General features: G+C 43.2%; 1 protein-coding gene across 1 annotated transcript; it reads left to right on the top strand.

Annotated features, from left to right (window-relative positions):
• Nucleotides 1-2173: 2173 nt before the first annotated feature.
• On the top strand, nt 2174-14328 carry LOC104636761 (killer cell lectin-like receptor subfamily F member 1). The gene is made up of 7 exons (XM_075761743.1): nt 2174-2323; nt 7865-7942; nt 9095-9193; nt 10019-10156; nt 11162-11310; nt 12029-12141; nt 12800-14328. The coding sequence occupies exons 1-7, from the start codon at nt 2242-2244 to the stop codon at nt 12930-12932; spliced, it is 792 nt and encodes a 263-aa protein (XP_075617858.1). The 5' UTR covers nt 2174-2241; the 3' UTR covers nt 12933-14328.
• Nucleotides 14329-20388: the final 6060 nt, after the last annotated feature.

The following is a 20388-nucleotide window of genomic DNA, read 5'->3' as shown; positions in this document are numbered from 1 at the left end:
TTTTAGAAGTGAGGAAAAGAAAAATCATAGTCTTCCAGCAGGATAGAAAGAATTCAAGAAAAATGCCATGCAAAGGCTTCTACTCACCTATTCCTTCTAGAAATTAAAATTCAATTTCCTTTACATTACTAGTCCTAAGAGTGAGCACAGCATGTAGACTTCAAATCCAAAATAAAACTACTTATGGCTATTTTGTAAGTTTACTCTGGAAGATAACTGTGCATTCGTCATTTTCTTCAGGAAAGTGAGAATCTGCTAGGTCACAAAGGATATAATTGCCTAGTCTGCACTGCACTCTTACTGAGATTGCTCTTGTGTCTGAAAATGTGTTTTTCAGAGGAGAGGAGAGGAGAGGAGAGGACATGTTCCCTTAAAATAGAAACACTGTTTTTTTCCACTTGCTCAAAAAGACTCATGCTTACACTGACTATATGCGATTACATCTTGATGGTTTTGAATCATTTAGAAGAGAGTGATGTGAAAAAAGACTGCTTAGGTGTATATGCAGTGATGGAAAGAGAGACTGAGAGTTCAAGCAACCCGTTTGGCCTTCTAGCTCTCCTTTATGGACTAAAGTTTAAAAAAAAAAGAGAAGACCAAATAAGGAAAGTGGGGTTTGGTTTGGGGTTGAGTTTTTGTGGGGGTCTTTTTTTTTTTTTTTTTTTCAGAGCCTAAATATCCTGCTGTAAAGGATGATAAGTTCAGAAGGAAACAATGGAAAGTGATTCAATCAGAGGAGAAAAGTTTTGGTTTGGGTTAGGACCAGTCATATGGCTGGTATGTAGGTTGTCATGAAACAAACCTTATCAGTATCCAGTTAACAGTATCCACATCTGCATACTGATCACTTTGTGGCTGATGATAGAGCAACAATGATTTAGATATGTTGCATACAGACTGTACCTGAGCAGCACTTCTGAGTAATCTGTTCCATGACTATCAAAGGTTCATTTTTTTCCTTAAACCTATTTGTTTCTGCACTTAACACTGTTACCAACGTTGAAAGTAGGAAGGGAAAAGATCAGTAATAGAAAATCACAAAAATAAACTTTTTTTCATTTTAATCTAGAGTATTGTAGGTCACACTGAATGTAACAGAAAAGGTGAATAGGCTATAGCACAGAATAGAAACATTCTTTTCAATTGACCCATGTAGGTTTGTAAAGCCTGTATGTGTCAAACTCAGAAGGAATTTTCTAAGTGGGAATAAAGCACAAAAGCAATAGCGTAGCTCTTAGCAGGAAACGTCAGGACTGCATGCACAGGACTTCATGTCTGTGTGTTCTGAAATATATTTTTAGGGTTTAGAAGGGCTTTAAGTTTCAACTAAAATCTGTGGGGCTTTTGGTGGTGTGGGGGTTTTTTTGTGTTTGTTTGGTTGGTTTTTTTCCCCCAAAATAGATGACAAAAACACTGTCATCAAAATATGCTGTAGGAAACACATGGGTCATGAACAAGGCGTTAAAGACAACTCAGGCTTTCTGCCTGTGGAGTTGCTGGGTGAAGCCAGGGATAGCTCAAGCAACTTAGGAACAGCAGCTCTGGTCCTTGTAACTACTGTTACAGTAAAGTGTTGAAACGTTCTTTTAAAAGGCATTGATCATATAACTTTTAATTTTATTTTGAGTTAAATTTAATGCATCATTAATATAATCTGAATTTAGTTGTTAAATGATTATAGTACTTGGTGGACGGAGCAGGTTAGAATTTGAGTCACATTTTTATAGCTTTAACTATTGTTGCAGTTACATTAACCCCAAAACATTTTATACTGATATATATCTTGCTTATCTTCCTTTTAGGTGAATAGGCTTTGTAAGATCATGCACATGAGCATAATGCATCCACAACACAGATCGTACTGCTTTAGCTATTCTCATGAGAACCAGCAAAGCTTTTGTACCTGTGCCAGTCCATTTTTGGGTATTCCTTTGAAATTTTGCTCTGCTTTGGCCAAAAATATTTTTTAAAATATTAATAAAAAGAATGGTTTTTTAGTCTTCATTTTCTCCTGTATTCTGAAGGGCAAGAGATCACACAAGAAGAGACAGAATGGTGGCTGAAAATAGGCTTTGAAGCTGTATTGACAGAAGTAACTTCCTTCCTTCTATCTGTTTTTCAGCCTTCCTCAGAGTCATATCACAGTGTATGTATACTTCTGGAGGCTGGCAAAGCTAATACAGGATGCAACCCACTGTATTAAACCAGCTCTTTCCATAACTCAGAGGGACTTGCTCATCAATGGCAGGTGATATCACATATGTGGACGTGGCAATGCTACCGAGGGAAAGACCACAGATTCCTTCTCGGACATCGGTTTCAGGTAAAACATCTACTCGGCTCTTGGGCGTACACTATTTTTTCTTGTGTGCTCTTTCTCTCTCTCTCTCTCTCTCTCTCTTTCATTTTCAAAATTGTCACTGGTTAATACTAGAAGAATGCTAGAAAATGTTGAATGAAGAAGTTATGGGAAGGGTGAAATGTTGCAAATGGTGGAAGAGATCCTCACGAGATACAAACCACCAAAGCTACTCCTAAGTCAGTATCACTATGGAGTAGTGTCTCAGTTCTGGCCCCTTGTTTTAAATAACAGAATGAGAAACAAAAAATGTTCATTTTTGAATAATGAGCATAGGTTTTTTTTAACATATGAACATCATGATCAAAAACCTGTTAGAATATGCTCCACCAAATTACGACCTAGTCCAAAAATCAGATCAATGCATTTTACAATGTCTTCATGGAAAAGGCGTAGTAAATTAACTAGTCAATCAGAAAACTAGTGGCAGTCGAAAGTGCAGTCACTGTCACTGAAGAAAGTACCGAATGACTCCTAAAACCCTCCTGCTCTTCCTCTTTAATTTTCCAGTATTGATTTCCCAGAACCACATTCTCAATCTGTGATCACTTTACATATTGGTAACAAAAGACAAAGGATTAAGTCAATATTCAGGGTAAGGAAATTATTTAAACCAATTTTTTTTAAGAAATAAAATTTCCACTACATGGAAAAAATGTAATTCATTCATGAAAGCATTTTGTCAAAATTCTGGATCACAGCTAATATGAATGACAACTTCTCGCTATGAGCAAATAGGAAATGCTTGTGGTCAGACTAAGATGATATTTTCATGCTTTCAAGGTTCATTAGTAATTAATGTATTTAATTACTTAAGGAAACAACGGGTAACGAACATTTTTGAAGATGTTCTGCTTACAATGTAGATTAATAGTGATGATGGTGCTCTGAATGCATGTACTTAAAAGATGGGAAAAATTATTTTTTTATATTTTTACGAGACCTGTATCTAAAAAAAAAAAATGAGTTTACTCTGTTATATATCTAACAAAAAATACTACCTTAGACTGTTTGTTCATGCATCCATGGATGTTGGTTGTACTACTGTAACCTGTACAACGCAAAGCACAGAGGGTTTGCCTAGAATTTTACCCAGTTTCTAAGGTGATATCATTTATTTGCAGAGGGAGACAGACATCAAATCTTGTTTTGAAGACTTCAAAAAAATGTCCCTTGATCATGCTGTATAAAGGAAAAACTTGAATTTGAATAGGCCAGGCTTTAATTTCGAATGGAAGTTCTTGTTAACATCTAGATGGTTCTTGTTAAACCTTTGTCAAATAGATTTTAGCACTCAATATTTTCTCACATGAAGTTACTGGCCACACTAATCAAGTAATTCCTCAGTGTCCTTTTGCCTTTAAATCTTTCCCTCTAACTTTCTGAAGAACTTAAATTATTTTTTGGATGTTTTTCTGTTCATTCTCCAGTGTCTCCATCTCCTTTAAAAAACCTGGTTACTAGAGATATAACCAGTATTACTCTAAGTCTCAGTTATGCTGTCTCAGTTATACAGAGATAAAAATCTCTTAAATAATCTTTTGTTCACTGTTTATAACTCCCAGTATCACCTTTTCCCCGTCCTTATATCTGGTTACACTCGAACATGTTTTGCTTGACTGGGCTTGAACTTACTGGGCTGTCATTATGGCTGCCTTTATTTATTGTTTGGTTAACTGGTTACTTTCAGATTTTATTAGCAATTATTTTTCTACTTACTTTGAAACAAATGGAAAAAGCACCAAATAGTGTTAAGCAACATTGGACCTCATATCAGTATAGAACATGCTAGAAATATCTCCCTGGTGACAATTATTTCTGTCTTCATCATTAACATATATTAACATGGGGTGTATTGCTATTAAAATAGACAAGAACTTGAGCCATATTATCATGCTTTAAAAATTCAAATGAACAATTTCAGGTGCTTGTTCCTTCCTTGAAGTTTTAACGCTTTTACCGAAATTCACACGTACTTATCCAGCTGGTGAGTGTTCTTTTATTACAAGAAGTTCTCCAAAAAGAAAAGAGTTACTTTTACCATAGGAAGAATGGGAGAAAATGCGTTTTTTTCCACAGAATTAGTTCTGTGATTTTTAAAAGCTTGGTAGAAAATTCAGGAAAAAAATCCTGAAAGGTGACAGGCATGTTGAGCGATGTTCACAAAACAGATTTTAGCTCAGCATAAGTAAAGCAATGATTAGTGTTAAGGTTCCCCACTGCAGAGTGGACCCCTGCTGAGGTGCCCTGCGATTCTTGACAGCTAAAGGAGGACAATCTGGGATCCCAGCATGGCGAGCTAGGAACTGCCCAACGTAGCTAGTAGGATAGAGCAAGAACACAAGGTGCTGCTCAGCCAGCCGTTTCTGGGAGTTAGATGCTTCCCTGCAAGCCAGATAGAGCTGTCTCCTACACGGACTGGGCTCAAGGTTGCTTCGGACAGGACAGCTTCCGCATACCAAACACACATACAGCATGTCCCACTCTACGTGCAGAGGTTTCAGTGCTTCCTCCAGTTTGGAGCAGGAATTCGAAGCTGATTCTCAAAGTGAGGGTCTCAGCCCAAAGGCGATGGGACTCTCTGTGGCAAGGATCGCGAGCTCTCCCTTTGGCTCTATCCCAACTCTGTGACATACTGAAATGTCCGCTGGAGGCTGGCTAGTACCCTTTGCCAGATTTTATGCCAGTCTTGCTCTTGGCCAGGGATGTCTGACTATTTTGCAGAAAAAGAAGCAGCTTCAAGATGGGCATGAGGGGAAGCACTGCATGGTTAAAACTCTCACCCCAGGGGAGGGAGAGCTGGGTTTAATCACCGCTGCAAATTTGGCAGATGAATGCTCTGAGTGGTAGATTCCCAGACTTTAGGCAAGACTTCAAATCACTAGACTGTGGGGAAACGGAACGTGTCCACCACCTCCTGGCTGCATTTTGTGCAAGTTTCAGACCATTAGATGCAATTTTTTGGAGTAGATACTAAAAAACATGAGTCGGGGGGGCATAGCTAATTTGCCCTGCTAAAATATAGCTGCTGTCAAGATCTAGAGCACATGAGAGGTAAACACGTGGGGAGCTGAACTTCTGCCAAGGTTCTCTAGTAGTTGAGTAGGTGTTTTAAATATGTAAAATTTGGATTTGAGAATGAAAGTCCCTTTACAAATCCAGTGCCCACCTCTTTTTTTTTTTTTTTTTTTCTTTTTTTTTTAGCTTTTCCTTATCCATGAGAAAGGGACTTGGTTTGGCCAAATTATGCAGAGTTTGTTGAAGTTCTCCCAAATACTGTTCTTATCTCAAAGTATAAAAAGATATAAAAATCGCTGGTGGGACAGTTGCAAAGAATGTGTAAGTTTGCAATGTAATGAAAAGGAAAGCTTACTCATTGAAAACTATTGGGATGAACTTTGAACTTGACAGAATGCACTAACAGTGTTAAATAACATTTAACACAACATAGCAATACAAAATGTCTGCAGCTGTAAGTTTGGGAGGCTGCACCCAGAAAAGTGATTGAAATGGATTTGTTGTGATCCTGTTCCAATGGGACAGTCAACATGGTTGTTGCACAATCAGTTGGACTTCAGCTGCCAGTCACGTGCTTTGCGTTACAAGGACGAGGTGATTCTTGGATGCTCAAGCAGAGCATGTTGAGGAGGAGTTAGTAGGTGGTACTGTCTGTGCACATGCTTTGCTGGGCGAGCAGATGCTACTGTGGAGCATGCGTTTCAAAACAGATGTTCAAAAGTAGAAAAGTCTTCCAAAAATACAAGCAAGGATAAATATAGCCTGGAAATCCATTTTCTAATGAAAGGCTCAGACAGTTTTCACTTCCTAGTTTACTAAAGAATAATTTATTCCCCTCCTTAGCCTCCTCGGTCCCTCCAGGTGCTGACCAGGTCCACCTTCTGCCAGACCCTCACCAGCTTTCCCCATTCCCCCCCTGAGCAGGGCGGCCCACATCTGGACACAACGTTCCAGGTGTGGCTGCAGCTGCAGCAAGTGGAACAGCACGGGAACTTCCCCTGCTCTGCAGGCCAGGGCTCTCCTAACACAGCCCCGCTGATGACGAGGGTGCACTGTGGGCTCACGCTCAACCTGGCATCCAGTAGATTGCAAGAGCCCCATGGCTGTAAAGCCTGACTCTTCGAGGTTTGTGCAGATACTATTTTTTTTTCCATACAGTCTGAGAGATATTCTTTAAACAAATGGATATTTATTTGAGAGAGAAAATACTTAGCAATAGTAGCAGATTTTCTTAAGTACCTATTTTAGAAGAGTTGTGTCCCTTTATAAGGCTAGTGCATTTAAAAGTTTAAAAGCTCTGACTGTTCTTTGAAAATATTTACCTTCTAAGAAGAAAAACACTTATGAGCATTTCTTTTTGAGAACAGTGACTTATCTATACAGTTAAATATAATTTACAATTTTTCTGTAGTTTGTTGAACTAAAAAATTGTAACAATGCAAACAGCAAAGTGTATTAGGTCAGGTTCTCTAAAGCATAGAACATCTTACCTGCATGAATAAACCTTATTTGCCAATCAGGTCCTCAGTATTTTTCTTACTGTAAAACCTCTCCGCACCTTACCAATTCTCATATCAAATGCTACCTCATTTTAGCCTAATAAGAATCTCTTCTTCTGCCAAGTTTTCCCCTGATGAGTGAGATTTTACACAACACAAATTGCTTACTTCTTTTTAAAAGCCCCAATGATCACAAACTAAGGCTGTAGCACAGAAGCTTATTATTGATTCAGATTGATAAAAATCTCACCATTTATGGAAAGAAGATCAGCCTACCAAAGGTCCAAATATCTTCCATAAACCTAGCCAGTAGCTCTACAAAATACCCAGCTAAAACAAAATCAAAAATGTGTTCAGAAAGAATCCATGTGCATCTAATTCACACCATGCTAGTTTAATGGCTTCTTTGTTTTGTTTTGGCAATGTGCATCTGGAAAGGGATGTCTTCAACCATCAGGTCCATTCCTCTGCTATTACAGGCATCACCTAATATCCTGGCAGAAACATTCACAAGTCAGGAATGCCCCCAAGAACCGCCTTGCTGCAGAAGCATTTCTCTGAGTGGCAGTTTTCCCTTTGAGGTCTCCCTACTCCACGAAGCGGTCACAGCTCTGATGCCCCTTAAGCCCCTGTGATACCTCCTGAGATGGCTTAGCAACAAATAGGATGTTTGCTACAGATAGTACCCAGGTCTTACCCATCCGTCTGTCTGTCTGCCTCCTGGTCCAGACACACAGGACCCACGTAGTTCAAGCAAAGATTATGGAGGAGGCTTTTAGTTACTTCCTGACAGCAGCAGGAAATGATAAGTCATCATCTTGCCTGTTGTTTCTTAAAAAAAAAAGAAAAAAAGAAAAGAGCTGAACTAGCAGCTCTGGAAACACATGCCCCTTTTTATACAGACTCAGTCATCTATGTAATTCTTTATTGTTTCTCCACTTCATGGCTTGCACAACCACAAATGTCAGCGTTTCCCTACTCCTTACAGGAAACTTGATCACATATGCTGAGCTGCGCGTGAAGCCGAAACCCAAAGGGAGCAGCAGATCAGAGACTTCCTCTTCTGGTAGTGTGCTATTTTGTTTGGTTGTTGGTTACTAATTATAGATTTAGTCTTTCCTATTACCCAACAGTAAAACCTGTTATCAAAAGTCTTTACATGCAATCTCTTAATAAAGAACTGATTTATCTTTTTTTTTTTTTTTTTTTGGCTGAGTTCTCAGATTATACACTTTCCTTCTAAAAATAATACTGCAAGAGATTTTAAAAATAATTTTTAAAAATGCCTACATTAAAAATTTAGCAAAGGAAAGTAAGATTCCACATTTTTCGGTCCAGTAAGTGCCTCTGCAGGAACAGCCACAGGCACACATTTGGCTTTGGACGTAGTGTAACACCCAGCTCTCTGTGTGCAGTTAGTGCACTGATGATTGCCACCCTCTCTGTACAAGTACTGAAGGACACGTGCCAGACAACGTCAGGCCCACAGAACTCTGCGAGCTGTAAGGGAACATTACAAAATACATCTCAGGCAGCCAGAGAACGGTGCGGTTGCTCATCTCACACATGCAAGGTCAGGAAAATGGCAGTGATGAAAGTGTGACTCTGTGGCTTGTGGAAACACCTTGACCCCAAATTTCCTCAGGTCCTGCCTCTTCCTGACTGTTTCACTCTCACAAGCTGATGAATGCCAAACGGCTGGAGGGATGCTTGGTCATATGTATACTTCACTGTGCTATGGTGTTGGTATGGGATTTTTTTGTCTTTTCTGTGCATTCAGGTAAGTTAGCTTGCAGCCACGTGATAGGCATGTTAACACAGGAGACCGTGACCAGAGAGGAGGAACGCATCACAGACCGTCCCTGATACTTCCCCTGAATTGCTCTGCAAGGTCTTTCAGGGTGTGGGTGGGTAGGTGGGAGGATGCAATGCTTGAAAAAACTAACTCAAAGGAGAAAGAGAGAATTTTTGATGGAATGATTGATTGAAAATAATTTAATTTATCTGAAAAAAAAAATCTTTCTATTTCACTTTCATGTATGCCAAATGGATGCAAATTTTTACTAAGTAAAATGTCCCTTCATACTTCAAAGAGAAGACTGATGTCAGGCAGATGATTTCTCTGTTGTTTCCACGTATGAAACTAGCATACATAAAGGCAGTGTTAATTTTAATAGTGCAAAGACCTTAAGCTGCTCTTCTTCCTGCCTCCCTTCAGGTTGTCGACACAGGCGCTCAGCCTGGTTCTACGCGGCCCTGGCCCTGGGAGTCCTTGTGCTCGTCCTGCTAGGCATCATAGCTGTACTAGCCAAGCAATGTGAGTAGATCCTACCATCTGCTTCATCTCTTCGTTGCAGACACGGCTAAACCTCACAAGCAGAGTGATGACAAAAGAAAAATTCCCTTAGTGTCACATTAAAGGTGCCAAGTTATACACAAATACAGGAAAATAAATGTAATGTTCCAAAGGGAACATTTGCTACCTGTCATTTATCATATATAGCACAGATGAAGGGGAATTGCTACAATCTACCTTGTCATCAGTGATGCTGAAAGGCTGTAGAAGCAGATTTCAAACCATTATGACAGTCAAAACATTTGGTCTTCGTGACTTACAAGTTAAAAGTTGCATCCGTGATGCTACCTTGAGGCCATTTCACTTAATTACTTTGTAGGATTGAACAAATAAAATAAAAATCAGACTTCAAATCACTTCATTTAATCAGACTTCCCTAGTACCAGTAATATAATCCACAGCATGCTCCAGTTATAAAAGAGTTGTTTCAGAGAAGATATTAATTTCCTAAGAGAAAACAGTTTTGAAAAACTTCAGAAAAACCATGGACCTCCCAACCTTCCCTAAAATCTCACCAAAATATTGTGTATTCTTTATATATCCAACTATCAAAAATGACAAACTTATTTTCTTTTCCTGTACTGTCCATATTATTCAGCAGCTACACCCTTTGCCAGACAGTTATACTCACTAAGTATGCTCACAATTGAGTGTGTATACCCCCCCAGTGTACACACACCACACACACATATCCTCGCATTCACAATATAACACTGGATACAAAGACTACCTTTCCTTGACCCCGTTGTTAACCATAATATCTTGTTTTGTTTTGTTTTGTTCAAGTTTCGAAGGACAGAGCAGGAAAATCAGAAAGTTTGCCTCACTATCTAAATAACACCGGCAATCATATTTCTTCAGAGAAGACGGTCTTGGCTGTGCCCCTGAAATGGCTTGTGGAGGAACTGTGTGAAGACGGACGGCGTGAGGAAAGTTAGTCCTTTCACAGCAAAGAGGATGTGTTGTATGCACACTTCTGTTGTCTCTGTTCCCATTTCTATGGCACCCAGTGGCTTATGGGAACTCACTGGTACTACCCAGGGGCCATGGTGTTCCTGCATAGAAGTGATGACCAGATCTAACCTAAACATTTTAATGACAATAGTTTTGCTTCTCTTTCAGTATAAACAGTTTCCAGTACTTTCTTTACATTTTTTTCTGCCAGGAAATGCTGTCAGAAATGCCATATATGGTAGATCCTCCCCTTGTCCTGAAGAACACTTTCCAGACAATAATTGTTTGCAGAGTGGAAGGCAATTTAGCTTTCCCATCCTTTTGCAAGGATCAGGCAGGGGAAGATCTTCCCAGTCTTTTTATTGTGGATCAATTATTTGTTGGCAAATATTAATGTTTTTTCTAAAGATTGATTATAATGATGTTACTTTGAAACATTAGAGGAAGCCAAGACAGAAAATGTGGGGGACGTTCCACCCAGATGCTCTGCGTGAAATGGAAAGTAGACCTGGGAATAGCAGTGTTCCCCTTATTTAACACAGTTCCTTCCCCAGCTCCATGGACATAGTTTGGACATCATCTAAATGCCGGTGTTTTCTGGTCACATCATATGTCAAATCCACACACTCCACATCACGTCACATCGCACGGTGTCTCCTCACAAGGGCTGCATGTGGGAGGACAAAAAGTGTCTGCAGTTCTCTAGGTCCTCCTGGTGCTCTTCACCAGGCAGGTGCACAGGGAGGTGGAAAGCCCGATGTTATGCAGTGGGAGTGCAGAATAACACCATGGCAAGGGAGTGGGAAGCTGAGGAGGGGATTGGAGCCTTCAAAGCTCCCTCCACACTCAGAGAAGACATGCTTGGGAGTTGGCACTGGCTGCTTTTGGACCAGCCAGGCACATGAACGTAAAATGCTACAAGGCAACTGGAACAAGTCACAGTATGAGCTAATGGTTCCCTCTCTCCACCCACAGGAATATGTGAGCTGTGTCCTCCTGGGTGGCAACTACACAGGAGCAGATGTTACTACTTCTCTGAGGACGCTGTAAGCTGGCATGACAGCGAGAGAAACTGTCTGGCCAGGAAATCCCAGCTTCTTGACATTGAAGATGAAATTGAGATGGTGAGTCTTCCAGCAGCCCTAAAATTGTGCAACAGGCATCTGCCTCAGCCAAACATCTCACCCAGTGAACATGGCCCAGATGTCAGGTGTACATGCAGGCAAGCAAGAGCCCCATCAAGTGCAGAGCATGTGCCTCTCCATGGGCAGGAGCTTGTTTTGGGAGTGTCAACCGAGTAAAGCTGAAGAGGAGAAGCACAAGAGATGCAAGTGTGGAAGTCAGAGTAGTTTTGACTGGGAGGAGGAAACGCTGAGGACTTCCCACCCATTTCCATTACTTGGCTCTGGGAAGAGGGGTCTGATTCAACCACTAAATGGGAATTCAAAGAGCCAAACCTCCTTCTCATTTTCCTTTGGGAAAATGAATACCAAGGTATGACCAAATGGCTCTTCTGAGAAACTCATCATTCCTTGAGGAACAGGTCTTTTACCTTAAAGACCAGGCTTTGCAAGCTGGCTCATTAGGGTGAAGAGCATCACTGAGGGGCTTTTGTTGACAGCTGACAGGAAGCTAGTCAGCCTGAGTTCCAGCCTGAATCAAAACTCTGTGGCGGGTCACGTGGATATGGGCTGTTGTAATGGGCTGCTTTGCCTGGCTGGATCCCTACCCTTGCTCTCCATGTGAGGGACTACGTGAAAAGCTGTGTGTGAGACAGGACAGTGACCTGAGCACAGCAGAAGAGCTCTGCTGTTGGATAACATGCTTCTACTTGTTTCACAGGAATTTATAGACAATAAAGAGAAAGATACCAAATATATCTGGATTGGGACAAAGATTGAAGACATAAAGATACAATGGACTTCAGCTGAAGATCCTGGAGTAAAAGAAAACAGGTGATGATTTGTGGGGGGAGGCTGTCTTCAGCAATAGCAAAATTATTGTAGTCTGCATGGAAATACAACTCTGAATCCAAGCTAATTTCCCAAAGCACAGATCTAGTCCTGCAGCCTCAGGCACCTATTCAGGGTCTATTTCATGGCCAGCTCAGGTTAACTGGTTACTGCTGGGCACCTTTGGAAACAGATTTGTTTTCTGCCTGCAAGGCCAACCACAGACTCAGTTCATGTATGTATTAATGCAGAGGGATATTAATACACACTTCTCCCACTAAAATCAACAAACTCTCACTTTACAGACCATGTGTTGACTGTCTCCATTGAACATGATGCCTGTCACATAGCATGGGTGCTAGGATCTGTGCAGCTAAAGGGTCCTTCCCCTCCCCTTCCCATTACAATTTATCATCGTGGCTGCATGCAGAGGTTTTCTCATCATTCTTACACTAATGTTCCTAGGCATCCATCCCTCAGCAGCTAGCAGCCTCTGCTGTGGGTGCCCATCCCACCTACGCACAGCTGTTGAGGAACTGTGCTTCAGTGGGTGACCAAATGGGCGTCACCCAAACCCTTCACTCAGGATATTATCAATATTTTTATCCAGTACTGAATTTAAAGCAAACAACTCATTGCATTTATTTTGTTTTCTCACCAGGATACCTATAAATAGGATTGAGACTGACAAGAACTGTGCTGTTTACAGAAGAAAAAACATGATCCAAGCAGATAACTGCCAGACTTCAAAGAAGTGGATCTGCAAGAAGAATGCAACTTTGTTGATGCTCTGAGCCAAATTGTCGGACAGGAGGCAGAGCTTTTTGTCAGAAGACTCATTTTACTGATAAAACAACATGTGATGTAAATAATTTCATGAGACTTGCACAGAAATTTGCGTTTCACTGTTCTGTGCTCCCTAAGACTTTGTCTGATGCCAACAGGGAACTTGGAAACTGCCAGGTGTCAGTGTGAAGGTCATGCAACAGGACTGCAAGTCAGCACATGTGGATTTGGGGGTGCTGAGCCTTCCCACAGACAGACGTTGGCAGCAGCTGCCTCTAGGAAAGGGCAGGGGACAAGGGGTACTCACGTGAGGATGACCACGGTGCACATGAACTGCGTGATGTGCAGGAAAGATGTCATCTGGGGGGGCTGAAGAGTATGTTGGAGCCCACTGCTGTTGTACATACCCCTCAGGCAGCTGCTGCTGAGCAGAGGCACTTGTTATTTGGATTTCAATATTCTAGTGTTTTCTGAAGTTTGTGGGTTTTTTTTTTTCCTTACAGGCTAATTGCAACTTACAGAAGCCACTTAAGGGCTGGGAAAAATGCATTTATTAGATGGCGTCTTATTCAGAGTTGATCTGCACAGCTGCTGGGTATACAGACACCAGACCAAGCACGAAGTGACTCATAACACTTGTGGTTAATAAGCTGATGGCTCCTATCTTCTTCTGATGCTGAACCTTGGGATCTGAAAGAAAGCTCTTAACTAGGGAAGGGGCTTGGACCATAAGAGGACATTGCAATGCAAGGAAATGAAGATGATAGCCTGCCTTTCCACCTATATTTTGTCCCTTTACATTGCAAGTTCTTTAACGTGGAACCATGGTTACTGCCTGAAAGGTATGATGATGAGGTACTGAAGCTAAAGGCTGATGAAATTAATGCCTGTGGGTGCACTCAGTAAATACATTGCTTGGGCATTCAAGTGTCATGGACACACACTATTTCTGGATCTAGAAATCAAAAATGCTAAAAACAGTCTGATTTAGTGCCTTTATTAGATTCATGTATTTGAAAAAAAAAAAACCCAAATAATGTAATGAATTGATTTTTAAGAAATCAGATATGTCATTTGTTTCAGCTTTTGAAAACACCTTAGTCTAATAAAGGTAATAACTCCTCTAGCTCTGTAGTTAGCATCTGTCTTTGAAATCAGAGTGCCAAATGCAAGGCAAATCTTTGCACCATTGTTGAGATATGTCCAGCCACTTGTGTTGCAACAGTGAGGAAATCAAGTAATGTGTAAACAGGGAAATTAAAAAAAATAACATAGAGGACAATGGAAGTTGGGATGTAATAAACCTCCTGTTTGCAAATCATCTACCTCCTCTTGGGTATTGCCAGGGCCCTGGGTGCTCTGATAGGCCTTAAGGGTCCTCACCAGCCTCTACTCCTGAGCCTCTCTGGGTCTTCAGCCTCTGCCTGAGCTCTGTCAATGATGTACCTGCCTCCAGCCCTGTCCCATCCCCTGGATAGGACATCTGAGTCCTACCTACACGATGGGCTGGACAGTTCAACAGGTAACCGAACCAACATTTTCTTTGAATAAAGTATCAAACACTTCTGATGCAAAAGCTAATATTCAGAAAGTTCAAAAATTAGTCACCTTTCTAAACTCTGGAGCTCTAATCTCATATTCTCAGACTGTGGAGCAAAGCAGCTGAGGCACTCTCATACTTACATACTGCTGTTTTGCAAAGGTGTAAAATCTACTTATCCATGCTTACAGACAGTCTTGCTTAAGTAAATTTTCATTTTACCCACCATCATTCAATTTCAGGCAGGATTTCTTCAAATGCCCCTGAAGTTTACTATATTGTGCTTTCCACAATAAGAAGCTGAATTCTTACCTCATTTCATAGAATTATGCAATAATTTATAGCAGAAGGGACCTCAAGGCCCTTTTGGGGCCAGTCAGGGGGAGATTCTAAGTTCCCAGAGTTTTACTATAATTTTATGTACTTTTATGCTAGCAATATGGGGTTAGCTGTGTTTGGAGGAAAAAAAAAACAAACAACCAAAAAAAAGTAACATTAAAATCCAAGGTGCTAACAAAAAATGCACAGACTGGAATTAAAGTCCTTATTAGCAATGAGAGAGAAACAAGTCCATCATGACTTTTGAAATGTAGAGCCTTTAGCTCATCTTTGCTATGATACACATAAGTGTTGGTTTTGCGTGGCAAGGTTTTGGTAGTGGGGGAGCTACAGGGATGGCTTCTGTGAGAAGCTGCTAGAAGCTTCCCCTGTGTCTGATAGAGCCAATGCCAGCCGGCTCCAAGACGGACCCGCCGCTGGCCAAGGCCAAGCCAATCAGCGCCTCTGTGATCACATATTTAAGAAAGAGAAAAAACAGTTAGAGCTTTTGCAGCCAGAGAGAGGAGTGAGAAGATGTAAGAACATCTGCAGACACCCAGGTCAGTGCAGAAGGAGGGGGAGGAGGTGCTCCAGGCACTGGAGCAGAGATCCCCCTGCAGCCCGTGGTGAAGACCATGGTGAAGCAGGCTGTCCCCCCGCAGCCCATGGAGGGAGGATGAGGGGGTGTAGCGATTCCACCTGCAGCCCGTGGAGGACCCCACGCTGGAGCAGGTGGAGGCACCTGAAGGAGGCTGTGCCCCGTGGGAAGCCCGTGCTGGAGCAAGCTCCTGGCAGGACCGGTGGATCCGTGGAGAGAGGAGCCCACGCCAGAGCAGGTTTGCTGACAGGACTTGTGACCCTGAGGGGGACCCACGCTGGAGCAGTCTGCTCCTGAAGGTCTGCACCCCGTGGAAAGGACCCACACTGGAGCAGTTCATGAAGGACTGTAGCCTGTGGGAAGGACTCATGTTGGAGAAGTTCGTGCAGGACTGTCTCTTGTGAGAGGGACCCCACGTTGGAGCAGGGGAACGATGAGAGGAGTCCTCCCCCTGAGGATGAGGAAGCGGCAGAAACAACGTGTGATGAACTGACCGTAACCCCCATTCCCCATCCCCCTGTGCCGCTGGGGGGGGCAGGGGTTGAAGCTGGGAGTGAAGTTGAGCCCGGGAAGATGGGAGGGGTGGGGGAGGTGTTTTAAGATTTGGTTTTATTTCTCATTCCTCTACTCTGTTTTGCTTAGTAATAAATTAGATGAATTCCCTCTCTCAGTTCAGTCTGTTTTTCTCGTGACAATAATTAGAGAATGATCTCTCCCTGTCCTTATCTCGACCCATAAGTTTTTTTCGTTGTACTTTTTCTCCCCTGTCTAGAGAAGGAGGGGAGTGATAGAGTGGCTCTGGTGTGCACCTGGCCCTCAGCCAGGGTCAACCCACCACAACATAATTAAAGGCAGCTGTAGTTTCCCAGGTACATTGCCTTATACCAGCACTAGATGTCCAGTGCCTCCATGGAGGGCTGTGATTAATGTCTAGCAACTTGAGAAGAGTAACCAACAGATATGCTCGCACATGTGCTCTTGGTGTAAAGTACCACAGCTTTAGCACACGCATGACTGCAGCTGTGGAACAAAATGCTCATGAGCAATATGATAATACCAACATACTGACACCTCTCCATCTATGGACACTGACGGGTAACACCTCATTTAATTATGGACAGAGATGCCAGGAACATAGTAGGAGCTTATAAGTGAAAGTTGAAAAGGTGTAGAGATCTTCAGTGGAAAGAGACCAAGCATGTGATGCAGTCTGTTAGGTTCCACTGGCACAGCATGAGGGCTCTTGTACTGGGTTTGGCTGGGATGGAGTTAATTTTCTTCACAGTAACTAGTATGGGGCCATGTTTTGGATTTGGGCTGAAAACAGTGTTGATAACACACACATGTTTTCATTCCTGCTGAGCAGTGCTTACACAGAGCCAAGGCCTTTGCTGCTCCTCACACCACCCCACCAGCGAGGAGGCTGGGGGGTGCACAAGGAGTTGGGAGGGGACACAGTCAGGACAGCTGACCCCAACTGACCAAAGGGATACCCATACCCCTACCATATGATGTCATGCTCAGCATATAAAGCTGGGGGAAGAAGAAGGAAGGAGGGGACGGTCAGAGTGATGACGTTTGTCTTCCCAAGTCACCGTTACATGTGATTGAGCCCTGCTTTCCTGGGGATGGCTGAACACCTGCCTGCCCATGGGAAGAGGTGGATGAATTCCTTGTCTTGCTTTGCTTGTGCACACGGCTTTTGCTTTACCTATTAAACTGTCTGGATCTCAACCCACGAGTTTTCTCACTTTCACTCTTCCGATTCTCTCCCCCATCCCACTGGGGGTGGGGAGTGAGCGAGCGGCTGCCTGGGCCTGAGCTGCCGGCTGGGGTAAAACCACGACGTCTCTTCAGAAGGATTTTGGGGCTTCAGATTAAAAAGTGAACTGTACCTTCAGTTTGGCTGGCTGACTTGCAAATGAAAAATCAACACAGATTTACCCTACAGAATGCAGCATCAGCATTCTGAGCTAAAGACTCATTTGAAAAACTGCTGTTATTCTCATGTTAAAAAAACAACAACAAAAAAAATCCCCCAAACTCAGTGCAGCCAGCCTGTGGGGAGGAGTACTGGTTTGTTTATTCTAGACAGAGAAGTAAAGGCAAAGAAGGAGTCTGAAATGAATAGGATATATCTTTCTGTCTGTCTGTATGTGTAATATATATAAAGTAGATATTTATATAGATATAGAGATAGAGATAGATGTATTCCCCAATGAGAAAGTGTAACTTCAGGAGACTTAAAGCATACCCTTCTCCATGCATTGAAGATGCCTGCTAAATTGCTGGTTTTCTGGCAGACTTTTCTCAAGTCATGCTGAATTTAACAAGAAAAACTCCTGAGCTGGCTTCTCTCAAATTGGTTGTGGTATTTAGGTTTTAGCAATATTCATGAAACATCTAGTATTTGAGCATTCTTGTTATTACTAATGTAATTAAACATATTTTTGTAGGGCCTTACTGAAGGTCTTACCTACATTTTAAGCAGTCACTAAATCTTGAGTAATTGCACCAATTTAAAAAAAAAAAATAAAAGGCCACTGAAGTACTTCATCAAACCCCACTGTGAGTAAAGTGAGCTTGTAGCTTGACCCTTCATTTCTCTGTGTAGCACCAGAGAGGCTGAGGAGGAGTTAGACAGCTGGTTCCAAGCGCAGTCTGCAGTGGACCCACAGCCCATGGCCAAACGCCCAGTAACTCCCCCACTGGCACACACAGAAGGGAGGGGGGCCAATAATGCAGAAGAACGGAAGCTTGCGACAACAAGGACCAGCAGGAGGAAGACACTTCCCTCAAAGCCTGAGGTGCCCTTGCAGAACCGCTTCACGGCTCTGCAGGCTGAAGAGGAAAGACCCACCACATCAGGCGAGATGCTGGAGCTAAGCAAGGCAGCCCGACCTGCTTCCCGTGTAACAACCAGCACAACGAAGAAAAGGCAACAGGTGATAGCAGTAGGCGACTCTCTTCTGAGAGGTACAGAGGCACCATGTGCCGACCTGACACACTCTCTAGAGAGGTGTGCTGCTTACCGGGGGCTTGGATCGGGGATGTCACCCAGACACTACCAAGCCTTGTACAGTCCACTATTATCCACAGCTGTTGTTTCACATGGGCATCAGTGGCACAGCCAGGAGCACTCTGAGGAGTATCAAGGAGGATTACAGAGCCCTGGGAGTGGGGGCAAGGGACTCTGGAGCACAGCCAGGTTTTTCATCAGTCCTCCCAGTCAAAGGGAAGGGGTTTGAAAAGTCCAGTCAAACCTGGCGAATCAGTAAATGGTTACAGGACTGGTGCCACAGCCAGAGGTTCGACTACTTAGACCATGGGAGTCGCTTTGAGAAAGCTGGTCTACTGGGGGTTGATGGGGTCCATCTGTCAGAGAAGGGGAAGGGCATCTTCAGTCATAGGATTGCCAAGTCTTAAAACCAAAGTTGCTGGAGGAGGGGAACCTCAATTCATCCCACTACTATCAGTTTGATGCCAGTGTCAGCAATAGATACCCAGAGCCTGGAGAAGGATCACAGGTCAGCAGAACACCTGAAGTACAGCGCAAAGGAATTCCAGCCACTCCAGCCAGTAAGTCAGCTTCATCGAGGGCCCAACTTAAATGCCTCTATGCAAATGCATGTAACAAGGGGAATAAACAAGAGGAGTTGGAGACATGCACGCACCTGCAGGGCTGTGATCTTATTGGCATCACAGAGGCGTGATGGGATGGCTCCTATGACTGGAGTGTTAGGATGGAAGGATATGGGCTCTGTAGGAAAGACAAGCAAGGGAGATGAGGAGGGCTGTCACCCTCAACGTCAATGACCAGCTGGAGTGCATGGAGCTCTGCCTGGGGATGGATGAGGAGTCCACCAAGAGCTTATGGGTCAGGATTAAAGGGAGGGCAGGCACAGGTGACACTATAGTGGGGGAAGGAAGCCAAGTAGATGAGGCCCTCTATAGGCAGATACGAGCAGCCTCACATTCACAAGCCCTGGTCCTCATGGGGGACTTCAACCACCCTGACATCTGTTGGTGGGACAACACAGCAGGGCATAAGCAATCTGGGAGGTTCTCTGGAATATGCTGATGATAACTTCCTTCCCCCAGTGATAGAGAAGCCAATGAGGAGAGGTGCCATGCTGGACCTTGTTCTCACCAAGAGGGAGGGGCTGGTGGGGGATGTGAAGCTCAAGGGCAGCCTTGGCTGCAGTGACCATGAAATGGTGGAGTTCAAGATCCTTAGAGCAGTGAAGAGGGCACACAGCAAGCTCTCCACCCTAGACTTCAGGAGAGCAAACTTTGGCCTCTTCAGGGATCTGCTTAGTAGAGTACCATGGGACAAAGCCCTGGAGGGAAGATGGGCACAAGAAAGCTGGCTAGTATTCAAGGATCACCTCCTCCAAGCTCAGGAGTGATGCATCCCAACAATGAGGAAGTCAGGCAAAACCATCCAGAGGCCTGCATGGATGAACAAGGAGCTCCTGGACAAACTCAAACATAAAAAGAAAGCCTACAGAGGCTGGAAGCAAGGGCAGGTAGTCTGAGAGGAATACAGAGAAATTGTCTGAGCAGCCAGGGATCAGGTTAGGAAAGCTAAAGCCCTGATAGAACTAAATTGGGCAGGGATATCAAGGGCAACAGGAAAAGCTTCTATAGGCATGTCAGTGATAAAAGGAAGATGAGGGAACATGTGGGCCCTCTCCAGGAGACCTGGTTACCCTGGATATGGAGAAGGCTGAGGTACTCAATGACTTTTTTACCTCAGTCTTCACTGGCAAGAGCTCTAGCCACACTGCCCAAGTCACAGAAGGCAAAGGCAGTGACTGGGAGAATGCAGAACCGCCCACTGTAGAAGATCAGGTTTGAGAATGTCTAAGGAACCTGAAGGTGCACAAGTCCATGGGACGTGATGAGATGCATCTGTGGGTCCTGAGGGAACTGGCGGATGAAGTTACTAAGCCACTGTCCATCATATTTGAGAAGTCATTGTAATGCATTAAGGTACCCACCAACT

The sequence above is a fragment of the Balearica regulorum genome, chromosome 1 (assembly GCF_011004875.1).
Source record: "Balearica regulorum gibbericeps isolate bBalReg1 chromosome 1, bBalReg1.pri, whole genome shotgun sequence".
Taxonomy (NCBI): Eukaryota; Metazoa; Chordata; class Aves; order Gruiformes; family Gruidae; genus Balearica; species Balearica regulorum.
Note: the sequence above shows the minus strand (reverse complement) of the source record. Positions and strands in the feature narration are given on the sequence as shown.

Bases quoted from the DNA above. Each gene is read 5' to 3' on its own strand.
- LOC104636761 (XM_075761743.1), top strand. From the start codon at position 2,242: ATGGCAGGTGATATCACATATGTGGACGTGGCAATGCTACCGAGGGAA. The intron at 2,324-7,864 runs GTAAAACATCTA...TACTCCTTACAG, and splicing joins TTCTCGGACATCGGTTTCAG to GAAACTTGATCACATATGCT. The intron at 12,142-12,799 runs GTGATGATTTGT...TTTTCTCACCAG, and splicing joins CCTGGAGTAAAAGAAAACAG to GATACCTATAAATAGGATTG.